Source organism: Oryza glaberrima, chromosome 11 (assembly GCF_000147395.1).
Source record: "Oryza glaberrima chromosome 11, OglaRS2, whole genome shotgun sequence".
Lineage (NCBI taxonomy): Eukaryota > Viridiplantae > Streptophyta > Magnoliopsida > Poales > Poaceae > Oryza > Oryza glaberrima.
Window position 1 is genome coordinate 21,363,195 of NC_068336.1, and position 23,018 is coordinate 21,386,212.

The 23,018-nt window shown below is 39.9% G+C and overlaps 2 protein-coding genes across 2 annotated transcripts; both read left to right on the forward strand.

The window, feature by feature from the left end:
* The first annotated feature begins 1,733 nt into the window (after positions 1–1,733).
* On the forward strand, positions 1,734–5,857 carry LOC127755335 (uncharacterized). The gene is made up of 6 exons (XM_052280990.1): positions 1,734–3,540; positions 3,623–3,730; positions 3,823–3,963; positions 4,169–4,218; positions 5,242–5,438; positions 5,558–5,857. The coding sequence occupies exons 1-6, from the start codon at positions 1,960–1,962 to the stop codon at positions 5,581–5,583; spliced, it is 2,103 nt and encodes a 700-aa protein (XP_052136950.1). The 5' UTR covers positions 1,734–1,959; the 3' UTR covers positions 5,584–5,857.
* Positions 5,858–13,925: 8,068 nt separating this feature from the next.
* Positions 13,926–20,546, forward strand: LOC127753697 (uncharacterized). The gene is made up of 11 exons (XM_052279109.1): positions 13,926–15,482; positions 15,611–15,718; positions 15,804–15,983; positions 16,090–16,139; positions 17,436–17,557; positions 18,162–18,274; positions 18,384–18,593; positions 19,299–19,574; positions 19,673–19,802; positions 20,270–20,403; positions 20,499–20,546. The coding sequence occupies exons 1-11, from the start codon at positions 13,926–13,928 to the stop codon at positions 20,544–20,546; spliced, it is 2,928 nt and encodes a 975-aa protein (XP_052135069.1).
* The last annotated feature ends 2,472 nt before the right edge of the window (positions 20,547–23,018 follow it).

Consider the following 23,018-nt stretch of genomic DNA (forward strand, 5'->3'; position numbering starts at 1 on the left):
AGCTGAATCTTTGTTCTGATGTTGATTGTGCTTTGAGATCATCACACCGGCGTGGCACATACGTTCATGTCGTATATACTGGAGTTTACATAATTTGCTTGGCGAGATCGACACTTTTTTGCTGACCTTGATCATCTAGGCTAGAAGAAAGGTATCCCTGTCGTTTGTTTGTTCTTTCTGGTTGCTACCTGCTCCTGCAAAATTGCTGCAAATACCGTGATTGCCAGAATGTTGTGGGCTTACAATGAGTAGAGACCAGATCTCTTATTCTCCTGTGCTTTTATGGGGCACAGTCATGTACTCCCTCCATTTTTTAATAGATGACGCCGTTGACTTTTCCTCACATGTTTGACCATTCGTCTTATTCAAAAAATTTACGTAATTATAATTTATTTTGTTATGAGTTGTTTTATCACTTATAGTATTTTAAGTGTGATTTATATCTTATACATTTGTATAAAATTTTTGAATAAGACGAATGGTCAAACATGTGAGAAAAAGTCAACGGCGTCATCTATTAAAAAACGGAGGTAGTAGTATATAGTCTATATACTAACTTGTGTGTCGTCTATTTCTTCTTCTGGTTGCGTTGTAGAATGCAATTTTTGCAACTACCGTGATTGCCGTACCAGGGATTTTTGGGTTTATAACGATATATGTTCTGAAAGCAAAATGCACTGCGAAATGAACGATATGACAAAATGCACTGCAAAATATACAGTATGATTTGCGTCGTTGATGTCCGAAAGGTTGCTGGACTCGATCACGACGAGCATTGAGCGAGGGAAACGGCTGGTTCACCCGGGCTGGAGGCAGACGCATGAACAGACCTTCAGGATTTAGATGCTGAGATTCAATTGCTAAGTAGTCGCTGGTGCGAATCTAGATTTTAGCTTCTAGATTCTATAGTTACACATTCTCAAAATTTAGATGAGAATCTTAACCATTTGGAAGAGCAACCTGGAAATCTACGAGTTACGAGAAACTCTCATAAATAGAACCCCAATCTACCACCATCCTGCATATTTGCACAGTAGCACTCAATCCACCATCGTGTTTACCGTTGTGTTGAGGGTTCTAGTCCCGAGCATTTTGTTCAGGTCCTCATCGGTTGCCTATTCCCTAATAAGCCAAAACAATTTATTAGGAAATAAAATTTATACTCCCTCCGTATTTTAATGTATGACGCCGTTGACTTTTTGACTAACGTTTGACCACTCGTCTTATTCAAAATTTTTGTGCAAATGTAAAAATACTTATATCATGCTTAAAGAAAATTTGATGATAAATCAAGTCACAGTAAAATAAATTATAATTACATAAATTTTTTAAATAAGACGAAAGGTCAAACGTTTGTTAAAAAGTCAACGGCGTCATACATTAAAATACGGAGGGAGTAATTTATAAGTAAAAATTTTATATACATATTTTAGCAACTTAAAAACCAATGCTATTAAAACTATCGTAAAATCAACTTTAAAACTAAATTTTAAATTTTAAATTTTAGTTTTGGCTTTATCTATTACTCCAGCCAACGGAGCTACTATCAGTTTTACTTATCTCCAAAACAGAATCTGGTGCAGGAATATCTCTCTGCGGTTCGAGCCTTGGGCCCCGTAGGCCCAAGTCCATCCTCCCTACCGCTGCCCCCTATAAGTACACGTCACCTTGCCATCTAGGCATCCACGATTCCACGCCTCATTAGTCATTAAACCTTCTTCTATCCCCCCACACCACCGCTTCCCCCCAATCGCCGCCGCTCGCCGCTCGCCGCCGCCGTTGCCTCGCCTCCTCGCTCCAACCGCTTCGCCGCCGGCGAGCGGGTTTGACCCCTCCTGCGCCGCACACCTCGGCCGCGCTGCGATCCTTTCCTCCCGCTCTCCGCACACGCCTCGACCTCGCCGCGGCATTTCGACGAGCACCACGCGCGCTAGCAAAAGGAGCCCCCGCGATCGATCGATGGCCGACGACAGCAAGGACGTGAGGAAGGCGGCTAGGGCGGTGCTGATGCGGGACTACGACGGGGACCACGGGGGGGCGCTGGAGCGCGCCGGGAAGCTCGCGCGCGACCACCCCGGGTCGGCGATCGCGCTCCGGCTCGTCGGGGACCTCAACCACGCCGCGGCGATCAGGGTGCGGAAGGTGATCGAGATCGGTGGGAGTCTGGGCCGCGCCGCGGAGCGGGACGCGAGCGCGCACCTCGCGGCGGCACGCGACGCGCTCTCCGAGGCAAGGCGGCTCGTCCCCGACTGCGTCGGCATCGCCACCGCGCTCGGCGACGTGCTCGTCGGCTCCTCCATGGCCGAAAAAGCGGAGCAAGCGTACACCTCGGCGCTGGCCATCCCACTCCCCGTCGACCCGGCGCTGCACAACGCGGCGTACGGCCTCCACGGCCGGGACCGCACCACCGTGAACGCGAGGGTGAAGGATGCCAGGGAGAAGGCCAACCTCGCCTACGGCCGCTTCAAGAAGAAGGTGGTCGATGAGTGGGTGGCCGAGATGCTCCAATTCCTTCGCGGCGATCTCCTCCGGAAGAACCCGCGCGCGTCGGCGAAGGAGATCCTCAAGGCGCAGCGCGACGCGATGGTGGAGGCGCGCAAGAAGGCGAAGAGCATGGTCGACGCCATGCCGAACTCGGCCCGCGCGCAGTGCTTCCACGGCCTCATGGACCTCAATTTCGTGTACCTCCTCGACGAGGCCATCGACAAGCGGAGCGCCCTGCGGCGGAGCACCCTGGCCATCTTGGACCGCGCCGCGGAGAGGTTCCCCAAATCGTTGGTGATCGCCTCCTTCCGCGCCAAGCTCCTGTACATCCTGGGCGACTACGACGCCGCGGAGCGCGACTGCCGGCGAGGGTACACCATGAAGAATCCCGATGACCCAGCGGATGATTGCATCCCACCTGGTTCCATAGGCGGGGAGAACAAGGGCGACAGGCTGATTACTCATGTCAGCGAGTTCCATGAGCTGATCAACAAGATCGTGAGGACGGCCAATTTGTACTGGAATTCCATGACACAAGAGCAAAGGGGCGAGTTCCTAAGCGTGAGGTTCGATGAACTACAAGAAGACTACAACAAGGTTGATCGATCTTCGTTCACCATGTCGGATGTGCTGAGATTTGGGGAGAAACACAATTCTTACAGGTTCTGGGTTTGTCCCTTGTGTGGTAGTGGTAGCAGTAGCAAGAAGCATACAGACACCGTCTCGCTGTTGTCACACATGTGCAGCAAGCACCAAAGGGCAGTATTGCCGAGGCTGCGGTCAGTTCTAGATCAAGAGCTGGATCGCAGTGCATTTGACGATGATGAGTACTCTTTCAACAAGGTGATTTTCTCTCAAGATTCTGATCAGCGCAACATTGTCTGCTTCGAAGAGAGAGATCAGATGTTCAAATGGCTGTTTGATAAACCCTCAAGTGGAGTACGAACACTGGCGCTCACTGAATTAATAGAAACAAAACGCAGGACAGGAGCTTTGCTCCTTGACAATATCAAGGAGAAGTTGAAGACTTTGGTTACAGATAAATCTAGTACTGAGGTTTGACATTTTTATATCTAAATGGATCCTTTTTTGCTGGTATTAATTTTACATGAGATCAATTTGTTTATTTGCATTGCAGTTCGCCGAGGCTCTTCCAGGAATCCAGGAATCGTGGATTAAATTTGTTAAAGAAACTGCTGTGGATTATAGAGCACTCATCTTGGCGATTGGAAGATCATTGTTATGGGTTTGTTTATGCTGAATTTGCTTGTTTAGGTTCAGTTATGCAGGTACTTTCTGATAGCATGTGATCACTGAATATTGCCATCACCATTGCAGAGAAAATTAAAGAAATGCATGTCTGAGGACCCAGAAGTAGGTGCTAGGAGGATTAGTGCTGCTGATATTGATGAAGTGTTTGTTATTGTTGCTTATAATTCTGGTAGCAGTGCTGTTGAAGACAAGACAGAAGCTCACATGGTTTGTTTTGTTCATCTTGATATTCTTCTAAAAAATAGTAGCATTTCTCTGCTGAACAATTCCTAATTAATTTGTATTATTGGTTCATTAGTATCTGCCAGTTAACATTAGTACTAGAGCGACAAAATTCTTTTTCAGTCTTAGTATTGTATTATTAGTTGATTCAACAGAAAATAAAATTACTAACACACAAACATTCTTTCAGTCTTCACACTCAGATGCAGCTCAAAAGATGAATGGGAATCATCAAGAAAGGTAATATTATTAGTGTATTTCTATTATTATTTATTTCTTGACAGGACTACCCTGTCTTTTTTAAGGAATTATGTATTTAGCTCTCATTTTGTTCATGTCCAGTATCTACAGAATTTTCTCTCTTTTTTTCATATATGCCGCACTTCAGTATTTTTAAACTTTATTTGTTCATTGATTATGTACCAATTCATGAGTATACGCTGTATGGAATAAACATACATTATATTGTTCAAGACTTATATACTGAGGTGGCATCATTACACATTTATCCTATAATGAAACGTGTTGGGTTGTGGTGCCTACCGAATAATATGAAGCCCTTTTAGTGTTGCACTGGACTTTCTGAAACATTGGTGTGATAAAGGGAGAAAGTACTTCTTAATATGTAAAACTGAGATGGAATGATAAATCCCTTCTTGTGTCCATGTAAGCATGAGTTCATTTCAGCTTCTATATACTGATTTAAATTTGTAGTATGGTCAAGATCCATGTGGCTAATCTATTAACTGGAAAGAAAAGATTTATACTTCTTTATTTGAGTAGGTAAGACAAACAAACAAGAGTGACATTCTGAAAGGGCAAAACAGAGGCATTATTTAAAATGAAATGGTGTTTCCTTTCAACAATCTAAAAAATTGTGCTGATTTTATCAGAAGTAGGACACACACTCTATTTAAAGCACAAACAGCTATTAGATGAGTGCATCACTATATTCTGATGACCCCCTTCTGTATGAAGCCTTGATTACTAACAAAAGCATATTGATACTAGTACATCAGTATATTCTGACATCACATTGGTGATATCTTTCTTATTACTAATAAAAGCATATAGATACATGTGAAACTGATTATCAGGAGAAATAACATCAAACCGTGGTCACCAAAGTTGTTTCCTTTTGAAAGTTTTATTATAGATTCTAGACAATGCACATATATGATTCCCTGAAATTTTGCATCGTTATTCCTCTATTATCATTTATTTCCTCGGACTCTTAGCTTGCAAATTTCATTATTCCTGCAGTGACTTTCATGCTGAAAATAGAAGTTCTGGGACCATTGTCGACATGAAACCACAAGATCCGCCAACCAACATGGAAGGAAATGGAAATAAGCTAGATGAACAGATGGAAAAACTGGATATTGATCCAAATTCTGTCCGATCAAGTGCAATTCCTCAGTCCAGTACACCAAATGGAAATGGTTCCCCCCACATATTAGGTACTGCTTTTTTTATTTAATCAGACAAGAAGCATGGATCATTTATTGATCTTGCTTTCTTGGATTGCATTAATTACTGGTAGTAATGCTATTTAGTTCATATATCCTATCTTTTGCAGATAAAATCATTGATATTGTCATGTGAAAATGACTCTAGCATGCATATGTTTTTTGTGTTATATAAACACGAAACTATATGTAAGCTAAATGATCCTGGGAACAACCTGAAGAAAGTCATCTCTAGGAGGCTGTTAAACAAAATCTTGTGGAACTACGTGGTGCTTTAATTTGGAGTTCAAGTATGGGTCTGTCCATCGTTCCATATGATCTCTTGACAGGATGTTATGCATTATATCTACGCTTGGTGCATAATATAGTGTACTTTATATTGGATTCAGATCTTGTAATAGGGATTTTAATCTTGTCAGACCAAATGTAATATGCATCCACTTGAGCTCTAATGCATGTTATTTTCCAAGTATAGTTGTCAGATGGTGATTGAACTCTTCACTGCACCTGCAGTGCGACATTTTTCATGATCTAACCTATACCTTTTCTAGAGATCCATTTTAATGATTAACGGTATGTGATTAATTGTTTGCACGGTACAATAGTCACATTGCTTACAGGCACTTCCTGTGCAAAAGGTAATAGCGAATTATGATGTACCTATTGGTCAGTACTAAACACAACAGAAACTTCTGTGCTGCTCTAATTTTTGCAACTCTATTCACTTATTCAGTAACGCGGCAAAATATTTGTTTTAACTTGGAAATCTCATAAAGCAGGATCTTCTAGCCAATTTTCAGATGAATCAGCACAAATTTCCATCTATCAAAAGAGTGTTGATGTTCTCAACCAAAACAGTGAAGACATATTTTTCTTGCATTTGATCATACAGGTACTTGACGGTTGCAGTGTGGTTATGCGTTTTTGACATCACTAGCTAATAATTTCGTTTAATTTGCATCTTGTGCAGACAATGTGGAATTTGAGGCCTTTCAGGGATGATTTTTTAAAGAGGCCACCTGCCAGTTTCCAGTTAAGACATAATGGCTCCTGCTTTTCTGATATATTCTATGACATCTTCTCTGCTTGGGAGAAAAATGATCACCACGAAACATACTATTCACTGACTTCTCTGAAGAACAATTTGTGCCAAACTGTAAATGTTAGAAATATATTTGAAAAGGTATGCTTCTCATACTTTCTTATCATTATGAAGATTTACAGCTTCCCAAACAATATATGGATGTGGCAATTACATCCATTCATTGTATAAAGCACCTCAAACCTTGCATGAAAGACTTCAGTTTTCTTGTCTCAGACCAGAATCAACTTTTGTTTCTTGTTTCTTGTGGGCACAGTTAGCATACTGTTATCATGCATCATTTATAAGTGCTGTCAGGCTTTCCCTTTTCTTTGTTTCTTTCCTTTTATCATATGATGTTACTTGTTCCTTTATATTATGTATGAATGAGTGAACCTGTGCTTTCAATTGTGTGTGTTTACAATCGTAAACCTGGTGAATCATTTTCAGCTGCGGGCTGGAAAATATTTTGCTTCTGTGATTTTGGATTTAGTTCTCGACGAACTGCACGTGTCAGAAGCTCCTTTGCATTTCTATTTCAACAACAAGATTCAGGGACAAGTAGTAAGTCCAATCACTTGTGAAGGCTGTATATGCCGAGCGCATGTTCTTTTTGGGATGAGGTTCCTGGTGCGAACGAGCTGTAGGTGTGGAGCATGTTTTGATGAAGGAAAATACAGTACACTTATCCATAAACTTGATGCAGGTTTACCTCAAACACCAAAGGTGCATACACTGTAAATTCTCTTCCTAGCCAACATGGTGTATGTAAGCGTGTGTACATTCTCGCAAGTAGTAACTGTTGCAGTTCTCTTTGTCCTTTTTATGCAGATCAAGTCCTTTGCAGATCTTCCAGTTGCAATTGATGAACGGTTTTGGTACCTGCAGGACGAATGCCAGTCTTGTGGAAATCTGAAGAGTGTTGGCCACTTTCTTTTGAATACACCGCACTTCTTTACAGTAGGTAAGCTTGTTCGCGTAGAATAATACGGAGTACATTGCTATTTAAAATTCTTGTGGTAATCTTCCTGCCTCTACTAGACGACAAAAAACCCTGACAACAGTACACATAAATTGACTAATTAGTTCAAATCAAGCCAAGAAGGCAAGAAAAACTACAGTAGTTAGTTTGATATGACTCGCTACCCTTACTGATAACTGAAATGCATAAAAGGATAAAAGAGAAATATATTCATCAAAAGGAAAAGGAACTGTGAAGTTGTGTGTGACTTTCCATGCATAAAGTAACTAGTAGTAGTAAGTTCCCTTTGTGTTGTCTCAAGAATTTGCTGCAACACTCAACCTTTTCTCCGTTCGAAGTCGAACTAGTTTGAATGAAATGGTTGTTTTATTGTCTCCTTTTGCAGTTTTGAAATGCACGGATAGTAGCAAAAGCCATGTCAGCCTGTCTGAACTTCTAGTTGGCTGCACATCTCCCCCTGATATTACACTCGCAACTAAGTATACTCTGGCCTCAATGGTAAATGCACACAAATCTTTTTTATTTTCCAGGTTTGACTTTTCTGATGAAACTAGATAAACAACCTACAATCCTGATGTTTAAGGGATTCAGAAAGGGAAGGAGGGAGGGGGCATTACGAGTTTTTTTTAAAAAAAAATATTGGTTTATATGCATTTTCCCGAGAGATCTACATCAGTTTACAAGTTTGATGTTATTTATTTCTTTTCTGGTATTGTTGCTCGTTAATTTTGAAAAATGCACAAGTATATTGACTCCCAGCATACATATTGGATGATGCTTCTAATCTGAGAGGTCACAAAAAATACATTATTATTTAATATTTGTAAAGTTGGTGTCGTTCTGAAGGCTATGGAGGTTTGTTTATTTTTGGATAATGAATTGGAGCAAGGTTATGAAAGATATTTATACCGTGTTGCAAACTTTTTTTTCTTTTCAAAGAAAAGGGCAGGACCTCTGGTCTATTGCATTACAGATGGAAAATAGGTTTAAAATTAGAAAATGAAATGAGAGCAAGGACTTAAGAGTAAAAGAGGTTTAAATTAGAAATGAAATGGGAGTAACTTGGTTCAATCATGTTGGACCTCCTTTGTTCCTCAACCTTTTTGGTTTCTTTCCTTTGTTATTTTCTCGGTACAGAACATGTGTAAGCATATCTTCTTATTTTACCTGCATGCTGACTTAAAATATCTGTATTCAGTTAAATCAGAATCTAAAGTTTATCCGTAATAACCGTGTCTGGCAAATATAATTTACGTACGACTTATGTATGTATCAAAATCTCCAGATCTGCTGTTCTGACGGGCAGTATGTCTGTATTTCTCGGGACCAAAACAAATGGCTCATATATGACACCAAGACTATCGAGGTAACGAAACTGTTGAACACTGCATCCTTGATTCTCAACTGCTCCACATGTTATATTGTAATCTGCTTGATTTTCTGGAGGTATTATCTGGGTTCCTGACATATATATGCAGGCAGAAGATTCCTGGGAGCGTTTGGTACTGCGTTTTACAGATAGCGAGCTCATACCTGAAGTCATCGTCTTCGAGGTCATCAAGTAGCTATAGATAGATTGCATTCCGTTAGCAAGTTTATTCTCTCACAGATTCTGTTGACAATTTTAGTTGATGTGCTCTGTAATTCTGCTGCTTACATACTCATGTGATCTAGTGTGGATAACATGGGTGATGGATCATGGATGATGCTGATAAACACAAATGATGGTATGTGTGATTTGTAGTTTGATAGTTAAGCTTTAAAATAGGGTCAAATAAGCAATTGTCCATTTCAAATAACACCAAACAATATGCGCAAATTAAAATCCCCCCTCCCTGATATGATATTATTCTGACCGAAACTTTTATTTTTTTTGTGAATTTGGTAATATTTTGTTTAAATATGATCAAATTTTGTTCAAAATTTCGGATCGAAATTTCTGAAATTTGGGTATATCAGCGTCCTCTGATACAAACGCCGAAAAGGAAAGATCGAACCCTGCAAATTACTTAGCCAGCACGCTGCGCGCCCAAATTCTAGTGCACTCGGAGATACTACGGACGGGTGGATCGGATCGCCCGTCAGGCAAACATCCAACGGCCTTGATTTAAACTGGTCGCGCACCTGTTGTGCCCTTCGGCCCAATAAAACACCATACATTCATACTATACTATGCAGTTCTTTCCTTATTATATCATCGTTATCAATCGTCAAAGCTGCAACACAGCACCTGGTAATTAAAAGGCAGGCGACGAGTGACTCGTCGATTTGGCGCGTGCCACACTTAATTTTGTCGGTGTAAGCACAGGTTCGTTCACTATGTCATGGTATGGTACAATTTTGTTTTCTGTAAGATGTAGTTCTATTTGGTTAAAAATTGTCTAAATGGGTTATAGCTTTTATAAAAGGTTTTTTTTTTTTCACGATGGAACATAATTTGATATGATTTGTGCGGCTCCATCTTTTTTATGTGCACTTAGCTGAATATCTTCAAATATATAAGGGATATATTACGTTGCGCATGTGTTGTGTCAGATTCGTGACGTTTATACCAGATATATACCAATTCAATCACTGCTTCTAAAATTACTCGTGCTCGCCAATTTGGCTACTCATAACGTACATAAAGGAGTCGTCGTTTCGCTTATTCGCGAAATAGGAGAAACGGCATATTTGCAAACAAAAAGTGATTTGTAAGTAAAATTTTTATATACGTGTTCTTAGCGATCTAAAAGCAAAGGCTAAAAATAAACTTTGATGAAAAAACCTTAGAATCAGCTCCAAATTTAAGGTTGAAAATTTCAAATTTTAGCTGATAAGTATAAGTATAAGCGAAAAGATGAGGCCCTAAGATTTTTATCCTCGATATTATTCATACACACAAATGCAGTACAAGGTCTTAGTTTATCAAATCTTATATACCTAATGTAAACAGTGAAAACAAATTAATATTTGTGTGACGCTTTTTTATAGCATATAAATGCTTGATTACATCATCACTAGTGATTCATTTCTAATCACAGAAACAAAACCTCTCAAAGAAGGTGCTAATCTTTATGCACTTGATTCCCCTCATTTTAACCTTTACTATAAAGAAAAAAAAGAATGCCCATGATTGTCTTCGTATTTAATTGACCAGTTTATATAAATCACAAATTCGTATCCCTCCGAAATATTAAGGTTGAGAGGGAGACATTCCCTTTCCAGTCACATCACTAATCAAATTTAAAATTGTGAACGATCTATATCCTCCACAAGCATTCGATTGGCTAAAAATGCTTAGATTTCGGTACAAAATGCTTGGCTTCCTATGTATTTAGAATTGTTGTAACATAAATATTTACATTATATAGAAAGTACTTATATTTACCAACAGTTGGAACAATTGAATAAATATTACTCCCCGGAAACGCCACCGCCATCCCTGCCTCCTAATCACTCTTCTAGGAACCCACGCCACTCGTCGTCCTGAACCCAAATCTGCTCCCCACTGGTCTTCCCAGTCTCCGGCGCCCGGAAACGCTACCGCCATCCCCGCCTCCTACTCGCTCCTCTAGGAATCTACGTCGCTCGCCGCCCTGAACCCAAATCTAGTTTTTTTTTTAGTCCGAGAAAATCAATGGCGCCAAAGCGGAGGAAGAGTTGTACATATGCTTAAAAAACTAAAGTAAGCAAACATGCATCCAAGTCCTCTACTGAAAAACTTGTACATATGCTGGTTCTGTAGGATCATAAGAGTCTTTCCCATCCTAAAAGCTAGCTAATAAGGCGAGTGGTTCCCCACTTATATATTAGGTCTCTTGTCCTTCCAAAAGCAATGTGGAACTATTCAACAATCTCTCCCTTCACCCCGACGGCCCCTCAAGTATATAGGCCCCGCAGGCACCACGGTCTGTCAGGTCTTCACACACTTTATCCATCAAACAAAATATGTTGAACCAGCCAGGCTCTTCCTTGCCCTTCCATAACTAATTAATGTGAGACTATTGAATAGGTTAACCTACCCAAGATCAAATATGTATGTGCCATGTCTTAGAGCATCCATAATGTGTAGTTCATGTGAGGGTACTAGAGGTGGGGCACACATCAATCATAGTAACTAGAGAAAATTGTTGCAATGTACTACTATAAAACACTCCTTAAAATCATTATGGAACCATGTATTTAATATGTGGGCCCAAAGATACTCTCTCACCATTGGAACCAGCCACTAGTACTAGTACTTGGTCTTAGGATGAGGCCTCCTAAAAAAACAGCCACAATGTATAAGAGCAGGTACAATAGCAGGCTAATGCTATTAGCCAGCTATAAACATATTTTAATGAGATAAAAGATGAGAGAGAGAAGAGCAGCGGGCTACAGATCTGTAGCCAGCTACAGCACGGACTCCAAGATATAGTGTATGTATGACATGTGGGACCATATATTAATAGTATTGTAAGCAACTATTGTATGAATTGGCTATTAGATTGACTATAAATGAATTGGAGCTAGTAGTGGGCTATACTATTAAACTTGCTCTAAGGCTAGCACCATGGTCTTCTCTCTCCTCTAGTACCCCTCTAAAACCAACCATGCAGATGCTCTTACAGGTCAGTCGATCCAAAGGGCAGAAAGAAAGAAAAAAATTACACTTGAGGATTCTAACATTAATCGTATTATTCCTTCCGTTTCATATTGTAATACTTTCTAGCATCACCTATATTCATATAGATACTAATGAATCTAGATACATATATATGCCTAGATTTATTAACATCATATATAGACAATGTTAAAAAGTCTTACATTGTGAAATGGATGAAGTATATTATAACACATTACTATCTAAAAGTAGTAAATGCTATAGTCGTGTATACAAAAGCTAAAAAAAGAACACAATCCCAAAGACAACTGCAGTTTGCTGGACCTTGGCAATGTCCCATTTTACTGAACACAATCAATGAGTGGATGAGCATATACTTAATTTATCATCAAATAAAATAGTCTTCCCTTATACTTTTACATATTAATATTAAATTTTTTGAATATGATGAAAAACGTTTACCAAAAAATCAACGAAGTCATATATTTTAAAAATAAGGTAGTATATAGTAGCAAAATGAAGATCTCCTTCCCTCTACATATGCATGCAGTACTAAGAAGCATGATTAACAGAAAAAAAAAAACAAGGCTAATTAGCTTTTCGCAGATAAAGAATCACCTCATGGCATTGTCAACTATCCAGATTAGACAAACTAACCAAAGTTTACGTTCTCCGGTGACGGTGAACATGAAGGGACATTTGTGAATTGTCCATTCTAAAATGGTTTGGAATTAGAGCTTTCCGCTAACGTACATATATTATACTTGAAGATTGTCCATGCGAGCAACATCCAAGAGACCAAAACCCCTCTCACCTTGTGTAAATAAATTTGCATTGACCTTAAAAAAATAAATTTGCATTTGGTTTTATTGGAGTGTGGGAACAGTACGTAGTCTAATGTCAAGTAACATAATCCTGACAGGAGGGTCCAAAAGCAATACTCTCACCGTCTTATAAAAATCCAACTCCATATTCATAGTCAGAAGTTACTTTTTTTAATAAGACAGATGAAGTATAAGGCTACGTTCGTTTCTCTCATTTCCTAACTTATACTCCCACATTCTTTATACTTACGCTTCCCTAACATTAAAATGATGCCTTTTTTTTTAAAAAAAAGGGAAATTGCTTTTAAAATAGTAATAATTATTTATTTTTTAAGTTTTTTTAAGCTAACCCTTAACATCTCGCATATTGTTTGGCTACATCTTTTTAGCAACTATTCATTCAAAACGACAAAGTTCAAGTGATCCCAATATAAGCGGCGCCTAAAATCCAAAACGACGGTAGCGTATCAACATCCATATCCAAACAAAACGCAACTAGAAAAAACAAACCATCGTTTATCAGGCACGAAATCCCTTTATCCAATCGTGTGGTTAGTTTACGCCAAAATTAGAAGTTTGATTGAAATTGAAACGATGTGACGAAAAAATTGGACGTTTGTGTGTGTAGAAAAATTTTGATGTGATGGAAAACTTAGAAGTTTGAAAAAAAAAATTGGAACTAAACTCCGCCAAATTTTGCAACATCAGAATCCTTAAATCCCCTTTATCCATTCAAACAAAATTTTGCAACATCACAGAATTCTTGCGTTTCCTCTTTCCCCGCGCCGCTATATAAATACCCTGCCGCCTCTTCCCCTCCTCGCCTCCCCAAACTCCCCGCATTCCCAACAACCTCGCCGCCGCCGCGATCTCCGCCTTCTACTCCCGCGTCGCGCTCCCCTCGCCTTCCTCCACTCAGGCGGCGCTTCTGCTAGCGTCTTCGGCGGGGGTCGGCATTTCGACGAGCACCTTACCCGCGCGCGCGCGTGCGGTCAAGCGCCCCCCAATGGCGACACGCGACGCCGCGGACTCCGCGGCATTGCGCGAGGAGGCGGCGGGGATCCTGAGGCTGCACCACGAGGGGGGTTTCTCGGCGGCGATGGCGCGGGCGGTGGAGCTCGGGCTGAAGCACGGGGGCTCCGCGCTCGTGCTCAACCTCGTCGGCACCCTGCACCAGGTGAACTACACCGCCTGCAGGGTCATGTCGTGCTGCGGCGGGGGCGCCGGGTCCGGGAGGGAGGGCTCGGCCGAGGAGGAGGAGGAGGAGGAGCACAAGCGCGCCGCGCTCTCCGCCTTCGCCGCCGCGGCGTGGCTCGCCCCCAACTGCGTCGACATCGCCGTCTCGCACGCCGAGATGCTCTCCGAGGTCGAGAGGTACGAGGAGGCGTACGTGGAGCTCCTCCGCGCCCTCGGGATCTCCGACCCCGCCGACCCCGCGGCGCACGACGTCGTGTATGACGTGTGCGACGGCGAGACGACCCTCGCCGAGAGGTTGGGGAAGGCCAAGGTCAGGACTCACCGCGCCATAGACCGCCTCGCCGAGCTGATCTGCGCACGGTTCATCCCGGCGGAGTCCGTGCGAGTGCTCGACGGCATCAAGCTCGGCGGGGACGCCGCCGCCAGAGCGCGCGCGCGAGCGAAGCATCTCGCCACGACCTACCCGTTCGCGCCGCGCGCACACCTCCTCCGCGCGCACGTCGACCTGGAGCGCGTCCGTGGCTTGGACCCGGCCATCGACAAGAGGCGGTTCCTGCGCCGCACTCTCGACATGGTCCAGGACACCGCGTACGAGTTCCAGCGATCGCTCGTGGTCGCCCTGTTCCGCGCCAAGCTCATGTTCGTCCTGGATCAGTACGACGATGCCGAATGCGAGTGCCACAGGGCGCTTGCCATCGAGAGCCCTTTCGACCCGGTGGTGGATGACTTGCCTCCAGGATCTGTCACTGGAGCAGATTATGATGCCAGAGTGTGTTTTGTCAGGAATCAGCTTCGTACACTGATCAAGAAGATCATATTCTCGGCTGCAATTTACTGGCGCACTCTAACAAGCGAGGATGAGGATAGCTTGATATCAGTGAGGGTCAAGCCATTGATTCAACTATGCAATAGAACTGACAAGTCGTCTGCAAAGACCATAACGGATGCAGTGCGCTTTTTCAAGGGCAACAATTCATGGAGTTTCTTGATTTGCCCTCTGTCGAGTCGCTGTGATGGCCGGAAGTTTGTGGACACTTCTTCACTCTGGGGACACCTGTGCAACAAGCACCCAGAGGGGCACTGGAGAAAGTTCCAATCAGTTTTGGGTTCAAAACTATCTGAAAATACATCAGTGGGGGACGGTTCCTTGGAATGGATAACTTTTGGTCAAGATTCAGAGAAGCATGACATCTTCCGTTTAATAAAGATAAACGATATGTTCGATTCCTTGATTCGTCTGATAGCTGGTGGAACAGAACCAGATTTGGTGGAAATGCGTACAGAGAAATGCAGAGAAGGGGCTGAGATCCTTGAGGGAATCAAGAAAAGGTTGGGGACTTTGCCTACAGATACATCTAGCTCTCAGGTCTGTTACAAGTTACAGTCACATGATGATATGACATGATTTTAAGTTTAGCACTTGTACTTTGTGTGCATTAATGTGCTTACAATTATGTTTACCGGACTGAGAATTCACTTGCCTTTACATTTCAGTTTGACGAGGCTCGAGTCAGAATACAAAATATGTGGCTTAAGTTCCTCGAAGTATCTGTTTTGGATTATCGTGGCGTCATATTTCCACTTGTGAGATCGTTCGTATGGGTGTGTTACATCAGGAACTCCTTTTTTGTCTTTGTTATTCAGCTGCTTGTTCATATTGTTTGCTCACTGATAACCATCTTTGCAGGGAAAATTAAAGAAACGCATGGCTGGAGATCCAAATATTGTTGGCCATATTAGTGCTTCCAAAATTGATCCTATATTTGATGATGCTCCTAGTGCCCGTTGCAGGAATGTTTCTGTAGGACATGACTCCAATCCCTCCGATGCAAACAAAATGGGTACAGCAAGCCAACATAATCTGAAGGTTATTTTTGCTACAAGCATTTCTGTCAAATTTCAGTGAACTAACATATATTTTCGTTAATTTGTCTATCTGAAGCTGACAGTAACACATTAAAATTGCTTAACAGGCTTCATTCTCAAATGAGACACTTAAAGCTGGCAAAGATCACCAAGAAAGGTATTAAATGCAGTGGTACTCTTATCATTGTCTGGAATATTTTTGTAAGGTTATATTTGCACTCTATTTTTTTTCTCGTGAATCATATTTAACCTACTGTTTGTTTCCACGCGTTTCATTAATGATGCTTTGACAAAATACTTCCTTACTCTGCACTTCCATTTGTATGTGAAATAACCTGGTACTATATGGAATGACTGGTTATTTTTCTCATTGGGAAATATATGGAATTAATAGTGTAGAAAACAAAGTATTCCATTTTCTAAAATTTATGGCAATGTTTACACAGAACAGCAGTGTATTCAGTACTTTTCATCTTTGATAATGTATAACAATGTGGAGTTCAAAAAATATAGTGAATTAAGAGCAATTTCTATTTGTCTGTTTTCTCCTAATTTTGTTTGATGAAAACATTTAAGAGTTGGTTTTAGAACTAATGCTTGTTTTTTGGTTATATTTTCTAGTTTTAGTGTGTTTTATCTTAGTGGGCATGAATTTGAGAAAATATAAGTTATTTCATGTTATTAGAGATTACTATGGTTTTATATCTGCCTAAGTATATTAATTGTGGGAGAAAAAAACAATAGAATATATGAGGTCCTAAAGCAAGCAAGAAGTAGCTTCCATAATTTTGACCAAAGACATCAAAGTCAAACAGCATCAGTGGACTCTAAAATAGCTATGTTCTCACTGTTGTGGTATTTTCATTGTTTCTACAGTGCCTGAGCAGTCCCACAATGTCTTTTGTACAGTTGCCATTTGCCTATAACTGTGACTCGATATCAATAATCTCGCAATCCTACTTTTTTGGGTTAATTGATTAGGAAGATCTACTGAGGCCACTAATACTCTTCAAGAAAATTATAGATGTGGTCAACTGGTCATCCAAGGACGATGCCATTGCCCCATGGGGAATATTAGATTTCTAGCAAACTAAAAGGAATGATAAACAATGGAATGTAACACTTCCATTTTCCATAAATATTTTTCTGCTATTCTACAATTGTGTGCAAAATAGAGACAGCAGTGTAGTAGCTTCCACCAAACTAGATGCTGTAACCAGTAAATAGTAGTTGTGGACTGAACAAAATAACAATTGATGAATGAGGGGAAAAATGGTAAGTGTAAGTAACTAGAATTTTAAAATAGTAGCTTTGGGATTAGGTGTGTAGTTATTAGAATTTTTCTTTGATATAGACTCTAGGAAATGCAAGTAGTTTGATGACTTGACCACCCTTTATTTTTCAACTGTAAAGATGACCCCTCACAATTTTTAATTTTTTACTATGTGTGCAGTGAGGTTTGTGTTGAAAATAGCTGTTCTGGGGCCATGGTAAATACACCAATGGATGTGGAAGGAATCGAGATGGAGATAGCTGAAATACTGGCTAATATGGAACAGAATTTACAACTAGAAGGTGACTTCTTTCCCCTGCACACAGCGCCGTAATTACATTGATAGTCTGAATTACCTATCCAGCTCAATAAGCACTTAATTCCACTTAGTAGATAATAACACTAGGAAAAGTAAAATTTCTGTAAAAGTATAATTTTGATGAGAACATGGATGCATGACTTATATTCTGAAAGTCCATTCTGAGACTAGTTTTCTAGTTTTTGTACTCTGCATATGTGTGGATATATTTGGTAGTATTAACATTACAGAGTTGCTTTGTTTTCAGGAGAACTTAAACATTCCCTATCCAAAAGGTAATTATTGCATGTCTAATCATTTCTGAAAAAAAAAACAGATAAATATCCTGTAACTATTAGTTGTATCTGTGATTTCCTTGTAAATGTGATTATTATGAACTTAGTAAGCTCACAATTATTAGTTATATCTGTAATTTTGTTAATGTGAATGCAGTAATCTGTGATTTATCTATTAATGTGAATGCAATAATCTCTTCATAATTACAAAATCTATCATTCTATCCATGTCCTAGCAACACAATCTGTTCGCCATTTTTCAATTATGTTATTTAATGTGGTGATTGTATGTTTTTATGGATAATTACCCAGAAACTGATAGCCAATCAACTGAGGAAATGTCAAGCACCAACGGCAATGAAAATGTTGATGTTAACAAAGAAATAACCGACAAAGACCTGTTTATCCTTCATCCAATCATACAGGTAGTAAAACCTTGCATGCAGCTATTTGTTTTGTCTTGTGCTAGCCTCTTGAGTTCTGATTTCTATGCATGACTACCTTCTGAGTTCTGATTTCCTATGAAATGTGCAGTCATTGTGGAATTTGAGGTACCTGAGAGATGAGTTTTTAATGGGAATACCTGCATGGATCCTGAATATCAGTGGGAACTGCTGCATTGCTGACCTAATCTATGGAATCTTCTCTTCTTGGGAGAAAAATGAACACGACAGAGTGGCTGTTTTGCTAGCTTCTGTGAAGGCCAGTCTCTGTAAAATTGCAAATGATAACATGTTTCAGAAGGTACGGACGTATGGTCAACATCATATTGTATTCCTTCGCATGGTCATCTTGTTCAAGCAATAATTATTACTCCCCGCATTACCTTAATATAAGGATACCATGTTTTTCAAACAACTATTTTTTTCCGACGATTAAATCAGCGCACATCGCACTAATTGGAAATATATTATGAATGAAACTAATGGTAAAATGTCAATTTGCAGGCCATGCTTTACCAAAAATAAATGTAGGGTCTAAAAATTTAGGTTTACAAAATGCGCTTTAAAAATAATTATAGATACTAAGTTTTTGTTGTACCATACAAAAGCTCACTCTATAATGTTGTTTTCTGTTGGCACAACCTTCGATTGATTGCATTTTCCGATTCCTTAAATTATGGAGATTATGGAGCATTCTTGTTGTTTTCAGTATGTGACATTTTTTTTACATTTTTTTTTAAAATCATATCTGAAGGATCTATATTTGTTATCTCTTGTTCCATATGACTACAGTGAGTGATTTTGGACACATGAGTATCATTTTCTTTTTTCGGCAATCCCTATTATTTTGTTTCTTTTTTCTGACATAACATGTAAAATGTCAAAACCATTTCCACCAGAGACTTATTTGAGACATGTGAGTCTCATTTTCTGCTTCAGTCTTATTTTACTCTTCATGCATATTTTTCTGCCTTCACAAGGCTAAATCTGGTTGATCCAACTTCAGCTCCAAGCTGGAAAAGGAATTGCTTCTGAGGTTGTGGCAACGGTTTTTCAAGGGTTGCATATATCGGAAGCTTCTTTGCATTTTTGTTTCAACAGTGAGATTGAGGGACGTGTAGTAAGTCCTATCAGCTGCCAAGATTGCATATGCCGAACACATAATCTGTTTGGAATTATGTTCCACGTGCGAATGAGCTGCAGATGTGGGAAGTCTTTTAATGAGAAAGAACATACCACAATTGTATATAGACTTGATGCTGGTTCAGCTCAAACAACAAAGGTATGTCACATTATATATCCTGTATAGCTAACTCTTCATCATAGGTGGATATATTTTGCCAAAGTATCCTACAAATAGTAATTGCCAACCTTTTGCAGATCAAGTCCTTTGCAGAGCTTCCTGTTCTATATGATCAGCAGTTATGCTTTGAGGACAATTGCGAGTATTGTGGAAGTTCGAAGAAAGTTGATGTTTCTCCGTTGAACACGCCACATTTCTTTACTATAGGTAGAGGTTCTTGTCTGCAATAGTAAATTGCAATTTAACATTTGATGTCCCCTTTTCCTGCCTAAACAGAAAATGCTATTGGAATTATACATTTGGTGTCCCTTTTTCCTGCGTAAACATAAAATTTATGTAGGAGACATGTATCACGACCACTTGTAACTAAAACATAAATTGAAACTTGAAGGCTAACTTCTAGAATCCAACAAAACTGAAGTCTCTACATTGTTAAGTGTGATATAGCTCGGTATTATGCTGGTTAAGAGGCTTTTGATCCATTGATATTTTTTTTTCTGTATTGTAAAGTTAACGTCAAACTTCTTGTTAAACTGAAGTCTCTACATTGTTAGGTGTGATATAGCTATTATGCTGGTTAAGAGGCTTTTGATCCATTGATAATTTTTTTTCTGTATTGTAAAGTTAACGTCAAACTTCTTGTTTTGTTTCCTGTGTTTGGCATTTTATTGTAGGTTTAGATTGGTTTGGTGGCAGTGAAGACCAGGGTCAGCTATCTGAACTTCTGGGTGGCATTGCACATCCCCTTGACATTAAACTTCTCTGCAAGGGTGTTCACTTCTCAGCAAACTATTCTCTGGCCTCAATGGTATGAGCACTCAGAACCTTTCTTTTCTTTATGAATTACATTGTTGTATAACAGAAAAAGTAATGTTATCCTTGATTGTCAATTGTCATTTTAAGGAATCTGAAAAGGAGGGAAAAAACAATGAGCTACTTGATATTGGTTGATATCTGTTGTCAATTGTGTTTCTTGACTCGTATCGTATCTTAACATCATCACCACATATTATACTCAAGGCGAGGGAAGTCACAGGAATCAAGGTTTTACTAGAACTAAACGGACCAATATTATAATTTGGTGTCTACAAGATTCAAACTGGTCAGGATATAGTGGATAATGGGTTGAAGCTATGATCCATCTGAGTTGGCCATATAGTATTTTGGTGCATATTTCAATGGTTTTGTTGGCGAATGTTATTCTGCATAAACCTTACTGATCTCCAGCATTTGGAATGCTTCAAAGAATTTTGTCAAGGGTTTTGTATGCAGAACTGGCAGCAACAAGCCAACAACTAACATCTTGTGTAATTTCACAATCTCACTGAACGTTTTGTCAGGCTGTCAGCATGTTTCATTGATTGAGAATTGAAATGGAGTAATATGGCAGGGTGATCTTTAATGGGCTTGTTTCAATCTCTGTTACTCCCCAGTTATTTATATTCATCCTTTGGTTTATATCTCGATACCAAAATGTCACCATCAGAAATCACAATCAGTGGTACAGAACTTACATTGGTATACCTCGTTTTGTTTTCTATTCAATAAATTTATTATTCTCTTGCAACGAGTTCTACTTCTTTGGCCTTTTGCAAGGTTTGTTGGTTGCTTATGCTTACCAACACAACATTGTCTAGCAAATGTAGTATATTAGTTTTCCATACCCCCAGCTTATTAACTCCCTGCCAACCAAAAACTCTGCAGATCTCCTATGCTGATGGGCGCTACGTCTGCTTTGCTCGCAACCAGGACAAGTGGCTCATCTGTGATGCTGAGAATGTTGAGGTGGGTAACTAACTTCTTGGCCTGTGCAGCGCATCATGTATGTATGTATGCTTCTTGATTCTGATCTTCTCTCTGTTATTCTGAGCGGTTAAACTCTATACAGGCAGCAGATTCCTGGGAGCTGTTGCTTGAACGCTTCAGTGTCTGCAGGCTCCAACCTGAAGTTCTCTTTTTCGAGGTCATCAAGTAGATATACGAGTGCCTGGAACAACCCTTTCGCGACATTGTGTTTGTATCTTAATTCTGGCATTCTTGAAAGGAAATAGTTGTTGCTGCATGTCACCGACTCGCTATCCTGCTGCTATCTCTACATCAGGAAAGGCCTTTAGTTTGAAACGCAGCGTTTTTATGGATTTGGTGGAGATCTTATGAATTCTGATCAACTTGTACGATCAGTCCACATTGTATTGTGATGAATGATACCATTTCCTTTCAACCGTCACGAGTAGAAGTCATATTTGATATCAGGCTATTAGTTATACTGTGATGACTGATGAATGATACCATTTCCTTTCAACCGTCACGAGTAGAAGTCCTGTTTGATATCAGGCTATTAGTTAACCAGTATGTCATATCTGTACTCTCTGTCTCATATTTTAAGATGCTTTAACTTTTTTTTTTATGTTTGACCAAATTTATAGAAATATATAGCAATATTTTCAACACAAAATAAACATTATCAAAACATATTCAATATTGAATAATACAATACACAAATGCAATACACATTTTTTTTTGTTTCGCACAAGAAAAAGGATGTCCACAAACAGCGCGCAAGTGCTCAGGAGGCAGGACTGAGCATCGCCAATGGATTGGATAAATTGTTCCCAATCCAAAATTTTTGGGAATTTGGGCTAAAAATCAGCTCCAACATATTTCCTCATCTGCTGCTAAAAATTTAGAGTTCCCTTCCCTGAGTTTTACGATCTCTACTTGTAGGGACGTGCGAGGGCTCCCAATCCCTCCTATTCTGCTGCTTCTAACATCCCTCGTCGGGCTGGGACAAGGATGGTGATGGGAGTTGAGGAGATATGATTTCTGTTGATAGTTTAACGGAGGTCCGGGTCTACTCTTTTGTCCTCGAGAAGAGATTACTTGTGTGATAAATTAAACAAATTTGGTGTTGTAGATGTTGCTAAGTTTTCTATAAATTTGGTCTAATCTAAGGAATTTTGACTAGGAAAAAGTTCAAAGCGACTTATAATATGAAACAAAATATTATTTTTCTTTTTATTTTCTGGTAGTTAAGATATTCCTGGCAGCGTCAAACCTGAAGTCGTCATCTTCAGTTGTACACTACCATTTCGATCATTTTAGTTTCAAATTTGATGTTACCTTATTGTGTTTGCAACTTGCAGTTAATTTTGGCATTCATGCAAAGAAACAGTTGTTATATGTTCACCATCTTGGTGTTATCTCTACATTGAGAATTCCCTTCCGTACTGACATCAAATGTGCGATGAGAATGATGCAAATTCTTAGAATTGAGCTACACCCAACGAACTTCAGAATTTTCACCCAAATTCATACAAAATTTTGGATGAACAGATAAACGCTGGATGGACGTTCATTTCACGTCCTTCGTATCTTCAGCAACTCAGTTGTTAGCCAAATTTGTTGAATTTTGGATGATCAATA